The sequence below is a fragment of the Thalassophryne amazonica genome, chromosome 14, assembly GCF_902500255.1.
Source record: "Thalassophryne amazonica chromosome 14, fThaAma1.1, whole genome shotgun sequence".
In the NCBI taxonomy this organism is placed as follows: domain Eukaryota; kingdom Metazoa; phylum Chordata; class Actinopteri; order Batrachoidiformes; family Batrachoididae; genus Thalassophryne; species Thalassophryne amazonica.
The window spans coordinates 10,532,071-10,554,404 of record NC_047116.1 but is presented as its reverse complement, the minus strand read 5'-3'; the positions used below and the strand labels follow the sequence as shown (position 1 = coordinate 10,554,404).

Sequence of the window (22,334 nt, the reverse complement as noted above, 5' to 3'; positions counted from 1 at the left end):
CTGCGCGACGTCTCGCACCGTGGGAAGTCCTTAAAGTGACAGTATCACCTCAAAATCTCTCATCAGCCGTTAAAATTCACTGAAAACCAGATAAATTTTTCGAACCGTGTCCACTTCGATGTGTCTCACAGGTTTAGAAAAAATTTTGATCAAACAAAGCGCCAGTCTCTCAGCAACTTCTCAGACAAAGGAATTCCGACGAGGGGCTGGACGACTCCTCCCACAAGGAGTGCTCACAGGCGAATGACGTCACCGACAGGCGTGGAAAAACCCACGCATGCGCACGAGGGTTCAAGCATGTCTGACGTAAAAACATATGAATGAAATCCATATAGATTTTGAAAAAATAAAAAGGACCTATACTTTATGGACAGCCCTCGTATATGAAGTGAATCCCCTCCCGTTATTTCCTCTCACCATCAACTAACAAGCCTTTTCTCATCTATGCTAAATGAATAAACCCTCTTTCATCCTCTCATTCTTCTTCTGTGACCTCACGCGCCCCTTCACATCGTGAACGCTTCGTGGAGTACGGACCTTTATGTTCTGGTGCCCACACTTACAACTCAAAGACCATGTAGAGCATCCCGTCGGAGCTGTAGGTCTCCAGCAGCTCCACGATGTGCGGGTGCTTCAGCATGTGGCAAATACTTGCCTCCCGCTTCAGATCTGAAAACAGACACACAGTTCATCACCTACTGACATCACCTACTCTCTGAACAAGAGGAAACGAAACAGATGGCACAGGAAAAAAGAGGGTTTTTTGTTTGTTTTTTTGTGGAAAACGTGACCTGAGTGGCCTGTAAGAAGGGAATATCACACACTCCATCCATCAGACACACACTTGCTGCATAATTTAGGCAACTTTTAAGCGCAGGAGAGTAAAAGTGTTATTAAAACTGTTTTCTGTTATTAAAACAGTGATCGCTTTGCACTGAAGCAGAGCAAAAACCGAGCGAGATGGCCACTCTGATTAACTCTGGATCACTTTGAGCAGATGGAATCAGTTAATCAGTGAAATCACCTGGTACAGTGGGTGGGTGCAAATAAAACTGCACCATCTCGGCCCTTTCTGGAACGAGTTGAATACCTCTGATGTACAGCAACTGACCAGTTGAACTGATGAATGTGTTACTGTGGAATCTTTTGTTCCAGGGTTTGTTTTGACATCACCGCGTATGATGATCAAATAAAAGTGTGCGTGCACGTGTTACAGGGACAAAACAAAAAGCCCACAGTATCATGTGCACTTGCCCAGCTGAATCAGCAGCGGTAATCATTTTTTTGTATGTATGTCGTAGAAACACCGGTGGCACCAAAGTGGTGGAGACCAATGTGACATTTTGCAATTTAATGCGACGACGGTGCAAGGCGTGTGTCCTTCCCCATGAGTAAATAAGAAATCAAAAGTCAATGTGTGCACCCCTAACATTATTTTTGACCAATTTTACATTATTGCTGGGCAAATTAAGACAATGGCGGGGAAAAATAGACTATTGGGGGGGGTGCTACAGTGTCATCAATCAACTGAAACACTGATGCTGACTTTGATGTTTGCTTTGCTTTTATAAAAAAAACACCACGTCATCAATGAGGTGTTGGCATTAGCTCGGAGGATCAGGAAAAAACCATACTGCGGCATTACGGCGTGGATCCAAACGCACCGAAATCTTCAGTGCGACTCGTCATCTGTCTGATGTGTAAAATGGCAACACGTCTGCTCTCTGCGGCTCGTATCATCTGATCTTCTTGCTGCTGCCTGGAAATAAGAATCTGCCCCTTTAATCGTTTCTTAATGAAGTCGAGCGTTACTGAAGCTGAAAACAACACGGTCGGGCTGCTCTAAAAGCATCATAGCGGAGAGACGATGGGAAAACAGAGGACAACAACAACCTTCCCAGCTCTGCGTCTCAGCAAACAGCAGCAAGTGTACAATTATTCATCTTCTGCTTCTCAGAAGAGAAGTGCATATTTATTAGAGCGCATGAGCCGCCAGCGAGGGCCGGCAGAATACTGTTGCTCTCAAACAGCACAGACGATGATAACGCAGCAGCTCCAATTAAGCTTCTTTTTTGTTGTTTTGCTTGAGTCAGATTAGACTGATGAAGAAATAATGCAGACAAAGTAAAGTCAGAAACTTTCCCTTTAAATGGTAAATGGACTGAATTTATATAGCGCTTTTCCATCTGCATCAGACACTCAAAGCGCTTTACAATTATGCCTCACATTCACCCTGATGTGAGGGTGCTGCCACACAAGGTGCTCACTACACACCGGGAGCAATAGGGGATTAAAGACCTTGCTCAAGGGCCCTTAGTGATTTTCCAGTCAAGCTGGGATTTGAACAGAGGATCTTCTGATCTGAAGCCCAACACCTTAACCACTAGACCATTTGAAAAACAACGTGAAGCAGCGTCACATCCTTACGAGAGCAGAGCGCTACAATCAAGACACTTCTGCAGGAAATAGTGAATAAACTGCTTCTTTATTTGTCGCTTTGACCCCTGAAGAGGCAGAAACGTAACAGCGAGGAGACGACATGAAAATATGTCGATTCTCCACTGAGCCTTCAGCTTTCTGCAGAATTCTGCTAAATCACTCAAGGGACAATATCGGGGAGGGACTTGAGGGGAAGACGACGATGTCAGGATTTGGATTTGGTTTGCTTTTATTTCTTTTGTTTGTTCTCTTGCTGGGGTTTTCGTTTGGTCTGTCTGTCCTTTTCTCTCTCGTCTGTCTCTGCTGGCTCTTGGTGGTGGGCATTTCCCTCTCTCTCCGGTCACACCCTCTTTCTGGTGTGTTCCACGCACAGCTGTTTCTAATCAGCACCTTATCACCTGGGTGTATTTAAGCTCCTCATTTTTCCTTGTTCCTTTGCCAGATTGACGCACCTAGTGCCTTCTCTCCAGCTCTGTTTTATATTCTCGACCTGCCTGCCTCTCATGTGTTCCGATTACCTGCCTGTATCCTCGACCATGCTTTTGCCTGATGTTTTTGGTAGTGTTACTCTTGTTGGACTGCCTCGCTGTGTACCGGACCCCGTTTAGAGCTTGTTGTCAGAGTCCTGCATTTGCGTCCAGCCTAACCTGTCAACCAGACCTGATAGATGACAAATTAAACTTCTAAATATCTCACATCTCCTACCAGGATGACTGATGATCTTCATCCACACAGAAACAATCTGTGCTGAAACCATTAAACTGTGTCATCAATTCATCACTCAGTTATTTCCACAGTCACACAGAACTGAGTCGTTTTGGACAAAATTCAGAACTGAATTGAGAATAACTCTTAGATTTGAGTTGATCTTTGAATTGAAGTAGCAAACAAGATCCAGAAGTACAAGTCTAAATTTCTGAACTTTGCACAGCCCTATTGTTTAGGCAATAAAATGTAAAAAAAAAAAAAAAAAAAAAAAAAAAAAAACTAACTAAATGAATAAAATAAGCTACTACAAGTGAGATCCACAGTTCTAAACCTAAAAAAAATCCTGTTACACAGACACAGAATGTGGAAAACACTCATTTTTTTGCCCAATAAAGGTTTTGGGACCAGGCGTTCCACCTGTCATAAACCAGCGCATAGCGCAGCGCACGTGATGCGTGTGCAGCAGGTCTTGGTGTGTTTTTGAAACAGAAATTAATTAATTGTAAGTTTTTATATTTGTTCAACTTCTCCTCCGACGTCATTTGGCCAATTTCTGCCAAATACGTAATATTTCCTGTATATTTTTTTAGGCTGTATTTTTTATTTTTATTCTCATATTGATGCTCCAACACAGTAATTGCCCAGTTTGGGATAAATAAAGTAGATCTATCCATCCACCATAAAGAATTTGGTCACTGTGGGTGCTCATGGGTGCAATTTGGTGGGGGATAGGGGGGACATGCCCCCCCCCCCACCTTTTCAACAAGGGGGGAAGAATATGGTATGTCCCCCTACCTTCTGACATATATGTGTGTACTTGTCAGTCTTATGTGCAAACCATGTCAGTCTTATGTGCAAAACCATGTCAGAATAGTATCTTTGTTTCTGCAAGTTTGTATTTTTAGCAGCACTGACTTGTTTACAACACCTGTTTCTTGTTTGTCACTTTTGGAATTTTCTGGGACTGCATTTGCCCAGATTTGAAACCAAAAATAGTTGCCTCTAGGGACTAGTGTCTACACATAAGAATCAATGGACCATATGCTAATTTACTAAATTCTGAAAGTTAGAAAAGGAAATCAGAAAAGCTATCTGGGACCTCAGAAAGCCCATCTGCAATTATTGCTTGATCTCCAAAATCAGTCTTTGCGAGCGAAATTATGTTCAGTATGAGTGTTGTCATTAGTGCCACTTCGAAAATTAAATTCATGAAAAGTAATTTATCCTAAACTTATGATCTGTTGTTTTTTCAAACTTATACAAAAACAAATCTTGAGAAAAAAATACAGTATGCGAGAGTTAATAATTATTAAGAGCCTGTAAAGCGAAGTAAAACAGATGTAATCCCTGCAGTGATCTCTGCTCCTCCTGCTGGGAGTCAAAACCTGCATGGGAAGGATGCCAAGGATACAACTATTACATCACGCAGAGCGTTCTCTGCTCACAGCCACGGCCCGGGCACAAGCACCACCCCAGGATTTTGATGCTCTTGGTCAGAACAAACATGATTTAAAATATCAAGAAAAATCTGGGGATGCTGTACTAAGTTAGCATGGGGCGAGCGGTACCTCGATGTCACAGTCATCACCAGTGACTGTGATTGTGCGCCACCATATGGTTTGCACAAAACTGTTAACACTGTGAGGAATCAGGCCAACAAGAACACCCACCAGGCCAGAAATATTTTTTAATGAGACCAACGTGAAATGAAAGCCATCAGATGGCTGATGCGCGTTTTACACACCACGTTATAAATGAACAAGTAAATATAAATACTGTATGTCTGTAACGGTGTTTTTCACTATGTGCAACTTCATCACGACTTCTGTGTGACTTCACTATGAAGTCATACCTACCTATCAATCGCACATATTTTGCTTGCTTTAGATCATCCATCTGGTTGAGATATACAAAAAAGGTGTTTTTCAGACCATACTTTTCTTGATCTTTAATTGGCCTCCTCTCGATCTAGAGAAGATCAGATCTCCTCTAGATATTTATCCAAGTAAGATTCCCGCCAAGTGTGACGGAAAGCCATCCAGCCGTTTCTGATTTATCTTGTCGACACACAGCAGTGAACACAAACTGCTCAGTGTGTCGCTGGGCAGTAATGCACTCACATCACACTTTAATTAATTTGGAAATCAGCAATAATTTTGGTGGCACACTAAGGCTGTGCTGATCAAAGCTTTTGTTATTTCTTTGTTCTTCTGGGCTCTACACTGTCTATGTAACTCGCTGGAAAGTCACTGTCACAGAAAGTCATGACTGGCTTAGACGAAAGCATAATCTGAGCCTCTCAGCCAACTGCTTCACTAAAAGCTTCACTCCTTGAAGCCTCATTTAACAGCTCATTGGAAAATACTGACATCAACTGGTCAAATCATTTATAGCACACTGACTATGATTTTCCAAGTGTGAGGCCACAAAGCACAGAGAGAGGCGAAGCAGCGACCGCCAGCACGAGGTCACCCAAAGGGACGCAACGCACCGCCTGCAGGGAAACACGCAGAATCGGCATGCTGATCCACACCTGATTTGCTGTGGAACCGGAGCTAACGTGGGAGAAATTAACAAGGTCCCGATTCATAATCAGAAACCTGAAGCTACCTCCAGTCTGCCCATCGTAAGGTGTTCTGTCTGTAATTAATAATTACTCATTAATGAGAGTCACATTTGTCACAGTGTGGGCTGTAAAGCTTCCCGCTGAGCAGAAAATGGGATGTGAGCTCAACTGTGTGTATGTATGTGCACATGGCTGCTGAATTTCAGTCTGGATCCTGTCACACTTCTGGACTAAAGTGTGTGAGCAGAACACACAACCAGGAACTACGGCAAGAACTCCAGGGAGAAAACACAAAAAAAAAGGTTCCACACGCCTCCACGTGCACAGTGACCAGAGAGTTAAAGGTTCCACACCCCTCCACGTGCACGGCGAGCACAGCGCTAAAGGTTCCACACCCCTCCATGTGCACGGTGAGCACAGAGCTAAAGGTTCCACATGCCTCCACATGCACCATGAATACAGAGTTAAAGGTTCCACACGCCTCCATGTGCACGGTGAGCACAGAGCTAAAGGTTCCACATGCCTCCACATGCACCATGAATACAGAGTTAAAGGTTCCACACACCTCCATGTGCACAGTGACCACAGAGCTAAAGGTTCCACACCCCTCCACGTGCACGGTGAGCACAGAGCTAAAGGTTCCACACCCCTCCATGTGCACGGTGAGCACAGAGCTAAAGGTTCCACATGCCTCCACATGCACCATGAATACAGAGTTAAAGGTTCCACACGCCTCCATGTGCACAGTGACCACAGAGCTAAAGGTTCCACACCCCTCCACGTGCACGGCGAGCACAGAGCTAAAGGTTCCACACCCCTCCACGTGCACGGCGAGCACAGTGCTAAAGGTTCCACACCCCTCCATGTGCACGGTGAGCACAGAGCTAAAGGTTCCACATGCCTCCACATGCACCATGAATACAGAGTTAAAGGTTCCACACGCCTCCATGTGCACGGCGAGCACAGAGCTAAAGGTTCCACACCCCTCCACATGCATGGTGACCAGAGAGTTAAAGGTTCCACACCCCTCCACGTGCACGGCGAGCACAGAGCTAATGGTTCCACACCCCTCCACATGCATGGTGACCAGAGAGTTAAAGGTTCCACACCCCTCCACGTGCACGGTGACCAGAGAGCTAAAGGTTCCACACCCCTCCACGTGCACGGTGACCAGAGAGCTAAAGGTTCCATACCCCTCCACGTGCACGGCAAGCACAGAGCTAATGGTTCCACACCCCTCCACATGCATGGTGACCAGAGAGTTAAAGGTTCCACACCCCTCCACGTGCATGGTGACCAGAGAGCTAAAGGTTCCACACCCCTACACGTGCATGGTGACCAGAGAGCTAAAGCTTCCATACCCCTCCACGTGCACAGCGAGCACAGAGCTAAAGGTTCCACACGCCTCCACGTGTACAGTGAGCACAGAGCTAAAGGTTCCACACCCCTGCACGTGCACGGCAAGCACAGAGCTAAAGGTTCCACACCCCTGCACGTGCACAGCGAGCACAGAGCTAAAGGTTCCACACCCCTGCACGTGTACAGTGAGCACAGAGCTAAAGGTTCCACACCCCTGCACGTGTACAGTGAGCACAGAGCTAAAGGTTCCACACCCCTGCACGTGCACGGCAAGCACAGAGCTAAAGGTTCCACACCCCTGCACGTGCACAGCGAGCACAGAGCTAAAGGTTCCACACCCCTGCACGTGCACAGCGAGCACAGAGCTAAAGGTTCCACACGCCTCCACGTGTACAGTGAGCACAGAGCTAAAGGTTCCACACCCCTGCACGTGCACGGCGAGCACAGAGCTAAAGGTTCCACACCCCTGCACGTGCACGGCGAGCACAGAGCTAAAGGTTCCACACCCCTCCACGTGCACGGCGAGCACAGAGCTAAAGGTTCCACACCCCTCCACTAATTATGTTTAGCATCAGTACTCAACAAATCATCGGAGCTTCAAAACCTTTCATGTTACAGTGGATTTTAGACGGACACAGTCTCCGTCAGCACAGCTAATTATCAACCGCGTTTATAAATGTCAGGATTCGTATCAAACACTTGAACCCCCTGGCTTTGTGCACATTACCACATGAACTGACCTGAAGCTGACTTTTTTTGTTTTCTCCTTTGTTGGGGGGCATCCATGTGACAGAGATTTGATCTTTTATTGAGCAGAACAAATACAACAACTCCCCGCCCACCACCACAAATATCAGCTGCAGTTTGTCAGAATGCACATGTGAGATTAAAGCCTAGAGTTGATGCATGTTCTGGTAATAAAGCACTCTGTTCCACTGCAACATGAAGCGGTGTAACTGTTCCCAGTTTCTCCAATCACAGCCACAGAAGCCTGGACGTCCTTCAGAGTTGTCTGGGTGTGTTGCTTCTCTCACTTGTCTCTCTCTTCTGCAGCATAAATGAACATTAATTAAAAAATAAATAAATATCTTTGTTTGGTACTCAGAATTCTTCATTTCTGAAGAAAGTCCCCAATTTGTTTTTCATTTTCACATTCCTGGTTATGAAATTAAACAACCCTAACCCTAATTTGCAGATGTTGGTTAGATGCAGCCCTAAAATCTATACAGAGTCTCAGTACCACAGACTGCATATTCCTGCCAAGGTGCCCCTGAGCAGGACATTTTAATTATTAACCGCTCCCAGGTGTGAATGTAGAGTCTGGAAAAGTGCAATCAGAGGATAAGCTTCAAATTAAAAACACACAAACAAACACTTTGTGGATTTTCACTGGACAAAATAAAGATGAAAACATGCACATGCAAACACAAACCAACACAGCTGTCGAGTCGTCCGTCACGTCGCACAAACCTCCAGCACACACAACCACTGATAGAGCAATTATCCTCATTATGTAAAATTAATGAGAACAAACAGACGGTAATCCGTTACCCTCGGTGCTGAGTCCCGGACTGGAGGTGAACTGCGCCACGTCCACGATTTTGACGGCAAACTGTTGCCCTGTCTCTCTGCTGATACATCTTCTCACCACACTGAACGGACCCCTGAAAAGAGAAGAAAAACAACAACAAAACCCCAAGACATTAATAAACAGATTTAACTTCATGAACAAACTGCGTAGTATAATACATCAAAAGCGATCTAGATTAGCTTGTTTCCTTCTGAAAGTAACAAAACAACAGTAAATAAAACAAACAGTAAATAAAACAAAAGTGTTTTTGTTTGATGAAAGTGCTGGCAATATCAATATTTTTTGCCACTAGATGTCACACTGGTCAGACATTTTTAGCATCTAAATGTGATTTTTGGACACATTTCTGGAAAGTTGCTGCGGACTAAAAAAAAAAAAAAATTCAAGATCTAGGCAATGAGGAATGAGTACTTCTGCTGCTTTATACATGTGTAACGGTTTCACAAGGCAGGACTCATATTCACGAAATGTGCTCATATGGACAGCTAAGGGGAAAACCTCAGAGCACAGAGGGAGTACTGCCTCATTTCCACGAGATGCCAAAACCACACAGAAAACAGTTACAGGCTCCTATTTCAATGAGTAAACTAGGACAACTTTAAGGATCCTTTTCACCAAACCAACATCATCTGATTTGATCACTGGCTTACTTCTAAAATTAAACATACATTTTTACAAAATTACACGGCATCCATCCATCGGGAGGAGATATTAGCAGCTAACATTGGCTTTTGAAACATACTACACTTTCTCACGCTCATCATTCATCTTCAACCGCTTATCCGAGATCGGGCCCTGGGGGCAACAGCTCCAGCAGCGGACCCCAGACTTCCTTCTCCCGTGCCACATTGACCACCTCTGACTGGGGGATCCTGAGGTGTTCCCAGGCCAATGTGGAGATATAATCTCTCCACCTAGTCCTGGGTCTTCCCCAGGGTCTACTCCCAGATGGACGTGCCTGGAACCCCTCCCTAGGAAGGCACCCAGGAGGCATCCTTACCAGATGCCCGAACCACCTCAGTTGGCTCCTTTCAACGCAAAGGAGCAGCGGCTCTACTCTGAGTTCCCCACGGATGACCGAACTTCTCACCCTATCTCTAAGGGAGACACCAGCCACCCTCCTGAGGAAGCCCATTTCGGCCACTTGTACCCGCAATCTAGTTCTTTCAGTCATGACCCAACCCTCATGACCATAGGTGAGAGTAGGAACGAAGACTGACCAGTAGATCGAGAGGTTCGCCTTTTGGCTCAGCTCCCTTTTCGTCACAACAGTATGGTAGCGCAAATGCAATACCGCCCCTGCTGTGCCAATTCTCCAGCCAATCTCATGCTCCACTGTCCCCTCACTCGTGAACAAGACCCTGAGGTACTTGATCTCCTTCACTTGGGGCAAGACTGTATTCCCTACCTGAAGTAGGCAATCCATCAGTTTCCTGCTGAGAACCATGACCTCAGATTTAGAGGTGCTGATCCTCATCGTAGCCGCTTCACACTTGGCTGTGAACCGATCCAGTGAGTGTTGGAGGTCACCGATCGATGAAGCCCACAGGACCATATCATCTGCAAAAAGCAGTGATGAGATCCTGAGCTCATCAAACTGGAAACCCTCCCCCCCAGACTATGCCTATCGATCTTATTTAGTAAAATAATTATTTTCTGTTGATCAACGACATTGCTATAATGGGACACAATGAGATGTAAAACCTGTTAACACATTACTATGACAGAGTGAGTGTATTATGAAGTGAGGTTTAGCAGCAGGTGCAAGTACAAAATTGAAATAAATTAAGCAATAATTCACATCAAAGAAAGGGAGAGGCAAGTACATAGTCCAATCCATGTAGTTTCTATAGACGCAGATTCTTGGAAGCTTTCCCAGCATGCACTGGATAAAAGCCAGGAAAACACTCTTGACAGGTCAAGAGGTACATAATGTGAGGCATTAATGGAGCAGGAGGCACAGTGAAACACTTTAGCACCTGCTCAGCTGTTGGGACGTGATATGTGGACTCAGAGTTTGTCCTAGTGACACAGAGCTCTCATAATCTGTAGATTCAAGCCAAGGACACTTTGCAGTGTTTGGAAGTGCGTACGATTTCAGACTGTAAGATATCCACAGACTTCCACTTTATGCATTCTGACCTCCTGATAATGATAAAAGTGGTCTGTGTTACTGGCTGTTAATAAGGACTAGCATAATATTTCTTGCTGCAACGTGTCCAGCGTGTAACACAGCAAATGTGTTATATACTATTTGAACACTAGATGCCAGTAGTCTCTAATGAGCAGTTAAGTGTGGCCTCACATAATGAAGCTTTTGGTGAAGCAACTGGCTGAAATATCTGACTTCAGTGAGGCTTCAGGTCGCTTGTTGATATGAAATATGTGCATTAAATTCCAACTACGAGAGATACTATGTGTGCACACTCACCTCTGTCCACTAGAGGGGTGCGCTAAAGTAAAACAAACCAAACTGTGTTATCCTGAAATCAGTCTTGTATAAAGTACCTCAAAGTGATACTTGAGTGAAAGTACAATTATCTTACCATAAAATTATTTTGGTAAAAGTTGAAGTCTCCCTTAAAGATATTACTTGAGTAAAAGTCTTAAAGTATCTGACATTTACTGTACTTAAGTATCAAAATAAACTTCTCATATAAAATGCACTTTAAGTAAAAGTAAAATCTAAAACGAGTGGAGAGTGAAACAGCGACATGAAAGAAAGCCAGTGTAGTGTTTGGAGAAACCAGGAGGGGGCCTCAGCCCCTATAAAAGGCTGGATCCTCCTCTGGTGGAGCAGTTGGTGTTGGTGTCGGGATGAGTGCTGTTCGTTAGCTGAAGACCACGTAGACCACGAAGACCACACACACTTTTCTGTTAAACACAACAGCCAGGCTCTTGTGAAGGGAACAGTAATTTTTGCCACACAGTTGTACCAAATTTAACCCTAACCCCAATTCCAATGAAGTTGGGATGCTGTGTAAAATGTAAATAAAAACAGAATACAATGATTTGCAAATCCTCTTCAACCTATATTCAATTGAATACACCACAAAGACAAGATATGTAGTGTTCAAACCGATAACCTTTATTGTTTTTGTGCAAATAAAGTAAGTCCCTTCGGCTGCTCCCTTGTTTGCACTTGGGGTCGCCACAGCAAATCCAAGGTGGATCTGCATGTTGAATTGGCACAAGTTTTACGCCGGATGCCCTTCCTGACGCAACTCCACATTACATGGAGAAATGTGGCAGGGGTGGGATTTGAACCCGGAACCTTCTGAACTGAAACCAAGCGCATTAACCACTTGGCCACCACCCCTATTGTTTTTGTGCAAATATTTGCTTATTTTGAAAAAGATGACTGCAACACGTTTCAAAAAAGCTGGGACAGTGGTATGTTTCCCACTGTGTTGCATCACCTTTCCTTCTAACAACACTCAATAAGCGTTTGGGAACTGAGGACACTAATTGTTGAAGCTTTGTAGGTGGAATTCCTTCCCATTCTTGCTTGAATATCAAGAGACCTAGTACCAAAGACATCCAGTTGCCGCCTTAAGTCACTGGTGAGAACCCGCCTCTCACAGCTATACAGTCAAAATATGAAGCAACAGGACCCTCAAAATGTTTGTTCTCCTGCAGTTATCAGCCTCTTTGACACCAAGGAAGCTTTCACATTTTCCTTAAAACAGGACAATTAAAGCTCACACCATCTATCATCTTGGACCAAATACTGATGTCCCATCTATTGTAAGTACGACCCAGATCTCATGCACACTCACTGATGATGTGAATGTGCATCAGGGAGGTGTCACTGTGTGACATCCCTGCGCTGCTGCTTCTTTGGCTGAGCTTAGAAACATGCCTTTTTCTTAATCTGGATTCACCAGCAGAGCTTTTATTCTGGCATAGATGCAGAACAGCTCCATCAAACACAAAGACAACCTTTGACCATCTTCGCTCACAGCACAAGTTCATCTGTAACCTGAACGCACCACGACTCACCTAAAGTCACCGTATCACAAATGTACAGTAAACATGTGGAGATTAATCGATACGAATCCATATATACGAGGTCTGTCCATAAAGTATCGTACCTTTTTATTTTTTTCAAAAACTATATGGATTTCATTCATATGTTTTTACGTCAGACATGCTTGAACCCTCGTGCGCATGCGTGAGTTTTTCTATGCCTGTCAGTGACGTCATTCGCCTGTGAGCACGCCTTGTGGAAGGAGTGGTCCCGCCCCCTCGTCGGATTTTCATTGTCTGGAAATGGCGGAATGAAAAGGACTGTTTTTCCATCAGAATTTTTTCAGAAGCTGTTAGAGACTGGCACCTGGAAACCATTCGAAAAATTTATCTGGCTTTCAGTGAAAATTTTACGGGCTTCACAGAGAATAAGGACTTTAACTACAGGTTTAAGGACCCCTTTAAAGACGGTCGGTGCGCCGCGCTGCGAGCTGCGACGATGCGGCACAAACCACTGGATCATTTCTAAGCTGATGGCTCTGTGGATACGAGACCGTCGTGTGCTCTTTCTCTGGTTATCACAAGACCTGGACATCAGCCATTTTCTGGCAGATTTCACTTTTAACAAGAGATTTTCTCATGGAAAGCCGCGCGGAGGCTTCGCGCGTCACGACTGATTCGCTGATGAAGGGAGACAAAGGAACACCTCCGTTTCGGAGTGTTAGAGGACAAGTTGGGACATGTCTATCTCAGCTTTCAGTGCTTACCAGTCGAGTGAGTATAAAAGAACTTGTGGAGAGCTGGACATGTCCCAACTTGTCCTCTAACACTCCGAAACGGAGGTGTTCCTTTGTCTCGCTTCATCAGCGAATCGGTCGTGACGCGCGAAGCCTCCGCGCGGCTTTCCATGACAAATCTCTTGTAAAAGTGAAATCTGCTGGAAAATGGCTGATGTCCAGGTCTTGTGATAACCAGAGAAAGAGCACACGACGGTCTCGTATCCACAGAGCCATCAGCTTAGAAATGATCCAGTGGTTTGTGCCGCATCGTCGCAGCTCGCAGCGCGGCGCACCGACCGTCTTTAAAGGGGTCCTTAAAGCTGTAGTTAAAGTCCTTATTCTCTGTGAAGCCCGTAAAATTTTCACTGAAAGCCAGATAAATTTTTCGAATGTTTTCCAGGTGCCAGTCTCTAACAGCTTCTGAAAAAATTCTGATGGAAAAAAAAGTCCTTTTCATTCCGCCATTTCCAGACAATGAAAATCCGACGAGGGGGCGGGACCACTCCTTCCACAAGGCGTGCTCACAGGCGAATGACGTCACCGACAGGCGTGGAAAAACTCACGCATGCGCACGAGGGTTCAAGCATGTCTGACGTAAAAACATATGAATGAAATCCATATAGTTTTTGAAAAAAGTAAAAAGGTTACGATACTTATGGACAGACCTCGTAGATACATACGTGCGCGATGAGAGTGTATCGATTCATTCAGTGTGCATCGATTCAACTGACGGGTGAAATCGTGATGCATCGCTCGCTGCATGCTTGCATCGTTTTTTTCCGAGGCACATTGAATGCACCATCACTGCTTCATGTTTTTGCCTTTCGTATGTTGGACGGACAGAAGCCAGAAAGCACATTTCTACCACAAAAAACATGGAGGCCCGCGAGAACAGCAGCAAGCAGTTACAGCAGATTTTTGATGCACATAAAACATTTAAATCAGGCATTTGGAGATACTCTGGCTTTTTTAAAAAAAGATGGGACACTTGACAAGACACAAGTCGTTTGTAAAGAATGCTGTGCTGCAAAACCTTACACTGGAAGTACGACAAATTAAGGGACTCACTTGAAGAGAAAGGACGGCATCGATACGGACGCCACTGCTCCCTCTAACTCGGATTCCTCTGAGGCAGATTGTAAACTGAGCTCCAGCAAAACTGGTGAGAAAAGTATCTCAAATTACTTTTGCCAAGGCGGTACTCTGCCAATGAGTGACTTACTTTAAGTCACTCCTTGAGTGATGTTGTTTTACTATTTACTGGACTGTTTAAGTTCTGACATGATGAAGCAGGTTCCACATGTGAGGGAACCGATTCCTGTTCCTTAATGTTGAATCTGGTAAATTTGCTGCTTATAAGGAGTAAAACAAATCCTCTGCCTCTAGTAGAATCAGAAGAAGAAGAAGAATACCATAGTACCATACTGAATTACAGCTTCTTATTTTATACTTAGATTTTTGGTACAATTTCTTTGCATCATATTGAATCGCATCGCACCAAATCACATCATATCGCATTGTGAGGAATTGAATTGTCGTCAAATGCATATAAAATCGCATCAAATCGGGGTAAATCGTATTGCGTTGTATCATTAGTATCGTCATGTATCGCAATATGTATCGTATCACTGGTAGTGTATCGAGGTACGTATCCAATCGTCAGTGATGAGATTCACATGACTAATGTACAGACATCTAATATTTGTTACAAATCAGATTTTGTTTTGTTACATTTAAGGTAAAATCTAAATCAATGATAAAATGATAGTTTAATTTACATAAACAGTATTACAAATTAAAGTCATCCACTGAGCTTCAGAAGATACTGTTTTTAGTTCAGAGTTTAAGTCAGACCTTTCAGTGAAAGACGAGCAGGTTTTACGTCAAATTCGCTGCCTCGCCCACAGCCACTGCAGACTGCTCTGCTGATTATCCACTGCTTTACTTAATTTTCAAAAAAGAAAATCTGCATTGCATTGATTTTACATTAAACTGTAGCCGCATCAAAATATCTGAGCAGCCAAATATGGGTGTGGCTTTTGGTTCACGCACAAACAGAGAGAGAAATGATCTGTTATTTTCACATCGTACTGGCAACATGAATTAATTAACACCTTTTTACTGGACTGTCTATGACTGGAAAAAAGTCACAGTCACGGAAATTAGAATAAAAAAAAAATGTCAGCAATTGAAAAAAGTCACATGACTGCTGTCAGGTTACAATAAACCACTTCTGCCCTGCAATTTTACCGAACACTCAGTAAGGTCTGTGGATTTTACCAGAGGAAACACTGATGGTGATATTCTGAAGTTATATACAACCCCTGGCAAAAATTATGGAATCACTGGCCTCTGAGGATGTTCATTCAGTTGTTTAATTTTGTAGAAAAAAAGCAGATCACAGACATGACACAAAACTAAAGTCATTTCAAATGGCAACTTTCTGGCTTTAAGAACCACTATAAGAAATCAAGAAAAAAAATTGTGGCAGTCAGTAACGGTTACTTTTTAGACCAAGCAGAGGGGAAAAAAATATGGACTCACTCAATTCTGAGGAATAAATTATGGAATCACCCTGTAAATTTTCATCCCCAAAACTAACACCTGCATCAAATCAGATCTGCTCATTAGTCTGCATCTTTCTCTTTTCTTATCCCATCAATTGAAAGGATGTTTGGGGATGATGAAATCATTTTTCAAGATGATAATGCATCTTGCCATAGAGCAAAAACTGTGAAAACATTCCTTGCAAAAAGACACATAGGGTCAATGTCATGGCCTGCAAATAGTCCGGATCTTAATCCAATTGAAAATCTTTGGTGGAAGTTGAAGAAAATGGTCCATGACAAGGCTCCAACCTGCAAAGCTAATCTGGCAACAGCAATCAGAGAAAGTTGGAGCCAGATTTATGAAGAGTACTGTTTGTCACTCATTAAGTCCATGCCTCAGAGACTGCAAGCTGTTATAAAAGCCAGAGGTGGTGAAACAAAATACTAGTGATGTGTTGGAGCGTTCTTTTGTTTTTCATGATTCCATAATTTTTTCCTCAGAATTGAGTGATTACATATTTTTTTCCCTCTGCTGGGTCTAAAAAAGTAACCGTTACTGACTGCCACACTTTTTTTTTCCTAATTTCATATAGTGTTTCTTAAAGCCAGAAAGTTGCCATTTGAAATGCCTTTAGTTTTGTGTCATGTCTGTGATCTGCTTTGTTTTTTCTACAAAATTAAACAACTGAATGAACATCCTCCGAGGCCGGTGATTCCATAATTTTTGCCAGGGGTTGTATTATAAAACAAGTAACAGAAGGTATAACTGATAGATGAATCAGCTACGAATGAGTCAAATAAAAATACATGCACACAGACACACACGCATTAAATGCTCACTGTCAAAAAAATTCTGTCCAAAAATGAACACAGAAGACAAGAAAAACCATGTGGAACAAACCACACAGAGCTGGAAGGCTGGTCCATGTAGACAGCACTGACTGCTGTCTTGATGCATAGCAGTCCTCCATGGTCACCTACAGGGAGGAAAAAAAAAAGCCCACCTGGCCTCCCAATCCACCTGCAGGTAAAAAATGCAAATGATTACAGGAAAATATTTGTTATTGTTGTTAAACGTTCTGTCCGCCACAACGTGGCACAACACCCGAGAATTCACGCTCTCTCCAGAATACCAGGTTGTTGGCTGTATCGAGCTTGGAAGACCTGTCTGAGTCCTAACACCAGTTCTAATGACCCGAGACCCAATTAGCGACCCAAGCTGAATTACGTGAAAAATGTCAGCTTCAGTTATATAATTATGTAGAGCAGCCATTTCTCTCCATTCCTTTAACTTCAACATCAACTCATTAAGCTTTTGCAATGAAACAGGAGGAAGTGAAAGCGAGTGGAAATGTAGCCCAATAAAAGTATAATCATACTTCAATTTCACAATGTGACATGCACGCAGAATGCACACTTCAACCACACGGCCTGCAAGCATGGCAACGCAGCTCGTGGGTACCATGTGCAGTTAAACTGTTTAGTGACTAAAGGGCAGATTTGAGCTGAATCATCACTGACCAACTACTGCAACACAACAGAACTGTCTCCTGTGCAGAGGCGTGGCCTCACTGCTGTTGTCACGGCTGGTGGACAGACGTGATGTCTTTTCTTCTTGTTGGTGTCCTCACAGGGGATCAGACAGGATTTGCACTTTGTGGATGTCCTGCATCAATTGTTGGAGGACGTGCACAAAGAATGGTCTGAATGATGCATTTGTAATGTCCACGCATGCAGACACACTTACACATTAACACGTGTAGCTAACGATGTGGCACAATGAAGTGCCGTCCCCGAGTATAAAGCACAAATCCAAAAGAAATCACTTTGACAAAACCAAAACCTACACGGTGCACCTCTTCCTGCACCAGGAAAAACAATGTTGAGTTGCTGGGCTTCAAACACAAACAGTGCTGAGTGACTGATGGTGTGTGTGTGTGTGTGTGTGTGTGTGTGTGTGTGTGTGTGTGTGTGTGTGTGTGTGTGTGTGTGTGTGTGTGTGTGTGAGAGAGATGTGAGGCATTCCTTGTGCACAAACACAGCCGGGCAGAACAGATGGTGATCAGACTAAAACTGCTTAACATCAGAAGGGTGAGGTAGGACGGCACCGTTCCCAAACACACCAACACGATCTGACACACACATGGTAGGAAGATGGATCCTGAGGCCCACGTCAGCACTGCTGAGTAAACCGTTATGGTAAGAGGTTTCATCAGAGCACGGACTACCGCCACCCTCCTCCTCACAGACAGAGAAAAATCTACTGAGCCACTGGTTTAGTGAGCAGAAACGGTCTCCGGATTCCCCGTTGGAGCAATACGACAGGTATTTATTGTACAGGGAGGCCGGAGCAGTAATTAACCAAGAACACCAACGTCAGCAGGAACATCACGCCACCGGTCCAGCAGAGACCTTACAGCTAACACACTCAACATATGTGATTCTTTACACGCACAAAATCACAGCTGGATTTAAATTTAAACTGTATGTTTATAATGAAAGATCGAGAACAATTTTAGCTTTGAGCCTACACCTGGTTTTCTAGATGGTACGGCATTCAAACAGAGCCTCAACTGTTCCCTGTGTGGGGAGTGAAGACATTTTAGCTGTACTCTTCTCACGATAATTATTACATTTACTTATCATATGACATATAGGCATCCTCAGTAATTTTTCTGATGTCAGTATTGTCCATTGTGTTTATGTGTGTGTTAGTTTACAAAAAAATATGTCACCAATATTTACCATATTATCATATTGTGTGTCCCAGAGTGTAAGTTGTGTATTTTTAATTTTTTTTTTTTTTTTTTTGCATTGGGCGATCCTGCAATTTACACTCTGGTGCAATGCATATATATTAAAAAACAAACAAACAAAAAAACGTTCATTATTAATAATAACAAACATTTTTATTAGACTTTCAAAAAAAAAAAAAAATCAAAATCAAAACACTAAGCAAAATAAACTGCAGTGTGGCTCAGGTATGTTTTTCCTCCTCAAAAACCATTTTTTGTCAGGTGCGACTTGTACTGTAGAAAATACAATCATAATTTTGCCGTTTTCGACAAGAAAAGGCCTTTTTACAGTGTATCCGTGTTCCACCAACTAGACTCTTCGACCCCCCCCTCTGGAAGAAAAGTGACAGACAAAAGAAACAACCAATGAGAAGCCTCCTGGATTTACAAATGACAGGCAACTAAACATCCAGGGCTGAACGGGTAAAGATTTTACAGCGTTATTTAATGTCTGCTTTTAATGAATTCGCTTTTTTGAAGTTTTGGGTGTAACTCTACCACCTGTTGGAGTGTTGACGTGACCACACCCTTTGTCAGATACAACTCCAGGTGAAGACACCGCAATAAAAGGTCTACAAACTCTCTCTCTGTTCAACTCTCTGACGACGGCTTGAAGCCAAAAGGTGTTGACATTCAAGCCTTTTTTAAAGACATTAATAAAGAGGGGCTCAGATGTTTTTATTGTATTTCTAACATTGTTGGATATTAATGATAAACATTTAAGATACCATCTTAAGCCTTGGGGCATTTTATTTTCTTGAATACCTTGTTTTTTTATGTAATACCTGTGTTATTAATCAGGTCAGGTCTGGGAGCATGCGCTGGGGTCAATAGTTGCCACATCCACCAAAACAGCAAACCACCTTGGATCCTGGATGGGAACCACCCTGGCAGACAACTGTCCATTCCCACCTCCCCAAAGTAAGCATCTATCTGAAACAGCATCCTCTTGGCCCTCTCCAGTCTGTGAGGTATCCAACGCTGAGGCACCGACATGCTGGATCACGTCCAGAGAAACATCTCATGGCCAAATGTTGTGGCTGATGTTCCCTCCCAATACTCCTCATCTGAGTCTCCAAAGTAACCAGGTGTTTGACACAAAGTCATTCAAGCCTTCACCATAGGTCGCTAGTTAGTATGTGAGTCTCACAAGCATACAGTAAGACAGGACGCACCAGGACCCTAAAGACTTGGGCCTTCATTCTCCTGCAACAGGCATCATCAAACAGCTCTATCCAACAACCTCATCAGTCCACAAGGTCGTACTCAAAATGCACAGACCTACAGTCCACAGTATAAACATGACAACAGATGGTCTGGTCCTGCGCTCGGTGTCCAAGCCTGATCCAAAACCCACATCTGCCATCAGACACAGGTAGAATTCTACAGATGAAGGACAGAAGCAGCAGATCAGAACTGAGTGTTAGATAATATCTGTGCTATTTCTTTATTTTATCTTAGCTATCAAGTATTTATCAGTATTATTTGTTTGGAAGTTCTGAGAACTATGTTAAGTTTCCTTCCATCATATGTACAAGTTTCAGACACAGGGAGAGCTCCCCCTGTTGGTGAGAGCCAGTAACATTAGAAATGTGAGATTAAACCACACCCATTGTTAACACCCACATTGTATAAAAGTGTTGTACAAGATAATTCGTGTGCCTTCACAAGATGGACACTGTCTGTGAGGGACACAGGCCTGGTTTTTGTCGTGATCTTTAATAAACTAAAAATGAGGAATACAATGATATGGTTCTTGGATAGCTAAAACACTGAGTTAGTTCCGCGTGTCCATCTTCTCGCCAAATGATAAATCCAGCTGAAACAACACAAAGTGGAGCAGCAGTGAAATTTTGTTGGAGCAGGTACACCGGGTAAAAGAGCTCTCATTAGTAATGCAGCCAAGTCCTCGTCTCGTCTTTATCTCGCTGCACACTACAGTCCGCTCGCTACACCTCCGTCACCTCCTCGTCGCGCAGCAAATGTCAGGCCTCGCTACAGGCGTCACTCCACACAAGGAGCCTCAGAGGAGTCTGAGGACGGACCAAAGGCAGCGGCGTGAAAACGACATGCTGAGCAGAGAATGTGACCAAAAATTTAAACAGCTCACATAAAAACACAGAATCAGTCACTCAGCGCCTCCACGCGACTCATCATTAAAAATGCTACCACGGAAAGGTCGAATGATTCAACTGCACGTCTTCATTGGAGCAGAAATTCACCTCAATTTAAGACACCAAGCATTACACAAGACATTAAAATTAAATTTTTTTTAACCGGTGGCAGGCAACATATACGGGATGAAAAAAGAATATATTTTTTTCTGTGCTTTTTCCAGAGTTTTCTGAAGAAACACTTTTTCCCCTTTGAGAATTAATTTGATGTGATTATTTATCCACACTGTAACACGCCCAGCTCTCAAGCGGAATTCTGCACCCATCGTTTCGTGCATGAAAGTGCACGTGTGAGGTCCCCTTTTGTGTGCACGAACATGTTCTTTCTTGCAAAAACAAAGCTGTGGTTTGAGTCATTTTTAACAATTATGAAGGTGTGTCCTCTTATACAAAGCTCTTCCTGTTGCAGAACCCGATGGCGCAGTGGGCGGTAAAATCTGCCACATATTTTAAACGTCTCGTAAACCATGAGTTTCTTTTGTCTTCATCTATTTATTTTCTAAACTTTAAAACTTCATCACGATGTGCTTGTAAAGTTGGAACTGAAACGGGCTTGAGCAGGCCGTGGTACACTTTAGTTTGGACAGGAAAACCAAACCATCAGGCCAAAAGTCCAAACCAAATGTCAATTCCACACATTATAGGAACAATTTAGTACAAAAACACGCTGCAGAAGGAGTCACATTGGCAAAAAATGTTGTCTTACTAAAATTTTTCCAGATGAACACAACTGCACAACTTGAATTTAAAAAAAAAAAATGCAGTGTTGAGTGAAGGACTTGAACTGATCTGTCGCCGAGACAAAAACATTGAGGATAAACCAGTCACGGCAAACAGGACAAAATAAAAATGCACGGAAGTGACGTCACCTAAAAAATGAGGCAAATAATGAATGTCATGTGACATACCATCCACCAATCAAATGACAAGGATCTATTCAGGTGTCATATAAAAGACGCTAGTCCACTTTAGCCCCGGGTATTGTCTGGATGGGGGGGATATCTTGGGTTTTACACCAGTCTGACAGCATTCATGAACTGTGGTCTTTGAATGTCAAGGTCAATGGAAGTGTGTATATTTTTATTGTTTATTTAAATGAGACTTGCTCTGCGATGCCTGTTTTTGAGTTGTGAAATAAATAAACACACGATGACAGAAGATGGGGATTTTGTTTTTTTTTTTTCCACAGCAAGCAAACATGAAGCCAAAGGTTTAGAGGAACACCTCCAACAACAAACATCAGCCTCCACAACACCGCAACATATGAAAGATGGGCATAAAAATAAACTGCAGACATTTGTCACAAAATGCCCCGCGTGCAGTGCTATTTTCCATGTAAAGTGCAGTAATATGTACACATGTGGAGTAGGTATTTGGTTGAACTCTCATGTGTTTGATGTAAACT

At 43.3% G+C, this 22,334-nt stretch overlaps 1 protein-coding gene across 15 annotated transcripts in view; it reads right to left on the bottom strand.

Annotated features, from left to right (window-relative positions):
* Positions 1 to 22,334, bottom strand: part of caska (calcium/calmodulin-dependent serine protein kinase a) — a 221,200-nt gene that overhangs the window by 138,941 nt on the left and 59,925 nt on the right. For all 15 annotated transcript variants that reach the window (XM_034187150.1, XM_034187156.1, XM_034187149.1 and 12 more), the window contains exons 2-3: positions 8,624 to 8,736; positions 564 to 669 (exon numbers count right to left, since the gene is read on the bottom strand). In XM_034187150.1, coding sequence (XP_034043041.1) covers positions 564 to 669; positions 8,624 to 8,736 — 219 coding nt within the window. The remainder of the gene's footprint in view (positions 1 to 563; positions 670 to 8,623; positions 8,737 to 22,334) is intronic.